At 34.4% G+C, this 3,540-nt stretch overlaps 1 protein-coding gene across 1 annotated transcript; it reads left to right on the forward strand.

The window, feature by feature from the left end:
- Positions 1,933 to 3,239, forward strand: LOC109723356 (probable carboxylesterase 11). The gene is made up of 2 exons (XM_020251692.1): positions 1,933 to 1,952; positions 2,662 to 3,239. The coding sequence occupies exons 1-2, from the start codon at positions 1,933 to 1,935 to the stop codon at positions 3,197 to 3,199; spliced, it is 558 nt and encodes a 185-aa protein (XP_020107281.1). The 3' UTR covers positions 3,200 to 3,239.

Here is a 3,540-nt window from a genome sequence, read left to right on the forward strand (position 1 = left end):
AGACTCCTAACATAGACATCTAACACCCTAAACTTTAATATTTTATTCGTTTTACCCCTTCCGTCAGTTTCCGGTTAACGGAGCTTGATGGAAAACTGACGGAAGGGGTAATATAAACGAAATATTAGAATTTAGGGGGTTAGATGTTCATTTTAGAAGTTCAAGGGGTAAAGTGAAACTTCGCCAAAAGTTCAGGGGGTAATAATGCAATTTATCCTTTACTTTAGTACCTTTTAGTTTTAATTTTGTCACTGATTTTTTTTTCCTTCGTTAATATTTCGTTAAATTATATACAAAAAAACTTCAGATATCCTACGTAGGTTTATCGAATATTTACTTTAGTATTCTTTAATTTTAATTTTGTCACTGATTTAACGAAAAATCAGTGAAATAAATAATAAAAAGAGAAAAATGAAACCACATGGCACTAATTAACTTGATACATTTTGAACTATAAAGTACTAAAGTAAGAAAGTGCGAAACTATAAGAGCTAATTTAATACACTTTAAACCACATGGTACTAAAGTGAGAAAGTGTGAAACCACGTGGGAGTATTTGAAGTTTATCCTTCTTTTTAAGAGCACCGATGGGTGATTACTAAAAATAAACTCAGATAAAAATATAAAGTAACTATATTTTCAACTTAAAAATCTCGAATGTCAACCATTAAAAGTTCTTAGCTAATTATACTGAGAGGGCCGATTTTTCCTACAAATTTTTTAAAATGTTATTTAGATAAGACTGTATAAAATTTATCAAAATTATATATTATTTTGATTCTACTAGGAAAATTTTTAAAATAAAAATTTTAATATCTAATCTTTCAATTTATTTTATTTAAATAATTTGATGATTTTTTTTTTGAAAGATAGATAGCACGCTATCCGCTTCATTTATTTTATTTAGAAATAAACTTAGCTGGAATTGTGAATCAACTGGGATTCGAACTTGGGACCTCGAGTACCAACCATCAAACCCTTTGTCACTTGTTTTAGGGACGGTTGGTAAAAAAATAAATTTATAGTTATGTAATTGTATAAAATAGCTAACTAAATTGGTAAAGATAAATAATAAATTTATATTTTAAAGTAAAAGAATTTGTAATTGACGCAAATCAAAAAATTAAAAGTTTAGATAGTAAAATTAAAATTTCTAAGTAGTTAGATCAAAAACGGACGGCGACTTACTACGACAAGTCTTATACATTTTTATTATTATTTTTATGAGAGACTTAAAAAAGGTTTGTACGATTACAGCTCTTAATTCAAGAATCCTATGCTTCCTTTAGGCACCGTTTGGTTAGGGAATAGGGATAGGAATAGGCCCTTATCCCCTCCTTTATACCCAAACGCTAATTTTTTACCCGAGAACAGTAGTTCTCGGTTATCCCCATCAACACCTCCATTTTCTATATAAAACTTCTTAATATTTTTCTTATCCTCGGGAACAATCCAATTTTCATTCAAACGCTATTTTTCTTAATATTTATTTATTTATTTATTTATAGTATTAGTATTAAAATAATAAAACTTGACAAGACTAGTGAATGAAAATTGACACTTGGATTACAATCCCATTTGGATTGTAGGGCCCCCATTGCTCTAGTTTTTCCACTGTTTATGTTTTGATATTATAATGTGTTGGTTTTTCGTTGGATTATACACACAACTTTAGATATAATATATATATATATATATATATATATATATATTTAGAGATAGATAGCACTGCATGGACTAAGTCAACTTTTTCACTGATATGCACATTGATTTCATTCTTCTTGTGCTATTATCATAAAGCATCATTTGATTTCAAGTATGACATGGTGAACATCTTAGATTCATCAGGAGAGATAATTTAGCTAGTGGCCTCCTTAATACTAGAGCATAGACAGTGATCGAGTTTAGGTTGATATAACTTGATAGACACGGATGAGGCAACTTTTTCACTGGTATGCACTTTGATATATACCTTTAAGTTGCTTCTGTGCCATATATGCCAAATAGCATGCCAACTAACATGCACTGGCAATTTTAAAGACAATACACAAACTTATATCTAGTTCTTTAACGTGATTGAAGATTTATATCTTTTGACTAAATATTCTCTGCTTGAATCTTTGTTTTAAAGCAACACACAAGTGAGGTCTAATCCATGCAGTGAATAGATAAACTCTAAACATTAAAACAAGGTATTACTATGCAGTCCTAGAAGAACCAGAGAAGAGCGTGAACATTTCTGTATTATCGAAATTTTTTGAAAAATCTTTCTAAGCACTATAATAAGTGTACGAATATCAAACCAATTGCTAATAGATGGCACATTAGATGATTGATATGTTAGACACTTAACACTACATGGCTAACTTAATTTTGGTACTCATGTTATACATTATCCTTTTTATGCTGTGCCAATGGTAATTAACTTCTTCCTGAAGAAAATATCGTTTTTTTAACCCCTGTGCAAATGCTTTTCTTACCTCTTCTTGTAATAACTATTCATGCTGTTGGTCATTCTTTTGCTATAATCTGGCATGTTTTGAAATTGATCCTTCAATGTTGCTCTTCAAATTTCATGAAGTTGATTAATTCACTGGTTATTATTTTCCCTCCTACGAAGTGCTCCCTATTCTAAATTTCCTTCCTACTATGCTGTAACAGGTGTGTTCTCCTCGGCGCAAGTTGTGGAGCAAACATCGCAGATTATGTGGCCCGAAAGGCAGTCGAGGCTGGGAAGCTATTAGACCCCGTCAAAGTGGTCGCGCAGGTTCTAATGTACCCATTCTTCATTGGCAATGTCCCAACTCAATCCGAAATACAGCAAGCAAACTCCTACTTCTACGACAAGCCGACGTGCCTGCTTGCCTGGAAACTCTTCTTACCTGAGGAAGAGTTCAGCTTAGACCATCCTGCCGCAAACCCTTTAGTACCTGGAAGGGGCCCGCCATTGAATTGTATGCCCCCGACTTTGACTGTGGTCGCGGAGCACGACTGGATGAAGGACCGCGCAATCGCTTACTCCGAGGAGCTCCGGAAGGTGAATGTTGATGCACCGGTCCTTGAATACAAGGACGCAGTCCATGAGTTTGCAACACTTGATATCCTGCTCAAGACGCCGCAAGCTCAGGCCTGTGCCGAGGATATTGCTATATGGGTCAAGAAGTATATATCTTCTCGCGGACATGAGTTCTCGTATTAGATATTGTAGATTAGACGGTACCGGTTTTTTCAAACCATTTTAGGCATTGGGAAAAGAGCTGGAACCTTCCTCCCTGAAGTTAAGTTATTGCACGACGAAGGCTACGGTTACTGATCATTGGTACGTTCAACTGCGCAGAGCTACATTTGACGCAGTAAGAGAGAGCGCAGAGCTGTGTTTGACGCAGTAAGAGAGAGAGAGAGAGCGAGAGGGAGGGAGATACAGGGAGAGGATGTATTGATCTGCTTTAACTTGTGTTAATGACAGTCAAGTTCTTTGGCACATGTTGTGCCATTAAATGCACGAACCATTCTATATAAATATCCATGATAATCCAAGTT

The sequence above is a fragment of the Ananas comosus genome, linkage group 17 (assembly GCF_001540865.1).
Source record: "Ananas comosus cultivar F153 linkage group 17, ASM154086v1, whole genome shotgun sequence".
NCBI classification, from domain to species: domain Eukaryota; kingdom Viridiplantae; phylum Streptophyta; class Magnoliopsida; order Poales; family Bromeliaceae; genus Ananas; species Ananas comosus.

Bases quoted from the DNA above. Each gene is read 5' to 3' on its own strand.
- LOC109723356 (XM_020251692.1), top strand. From the start codon at position 1,933: ATGAGGCAACTTTTTCACTG. The intron at 1,953-2,661 runs GTATGCACTTTG...ATGCTGTAACAG, and splicing joins ATGAGGCAACTTTTTCACTG to GTGTGTTCTCCTCGGCGCAA.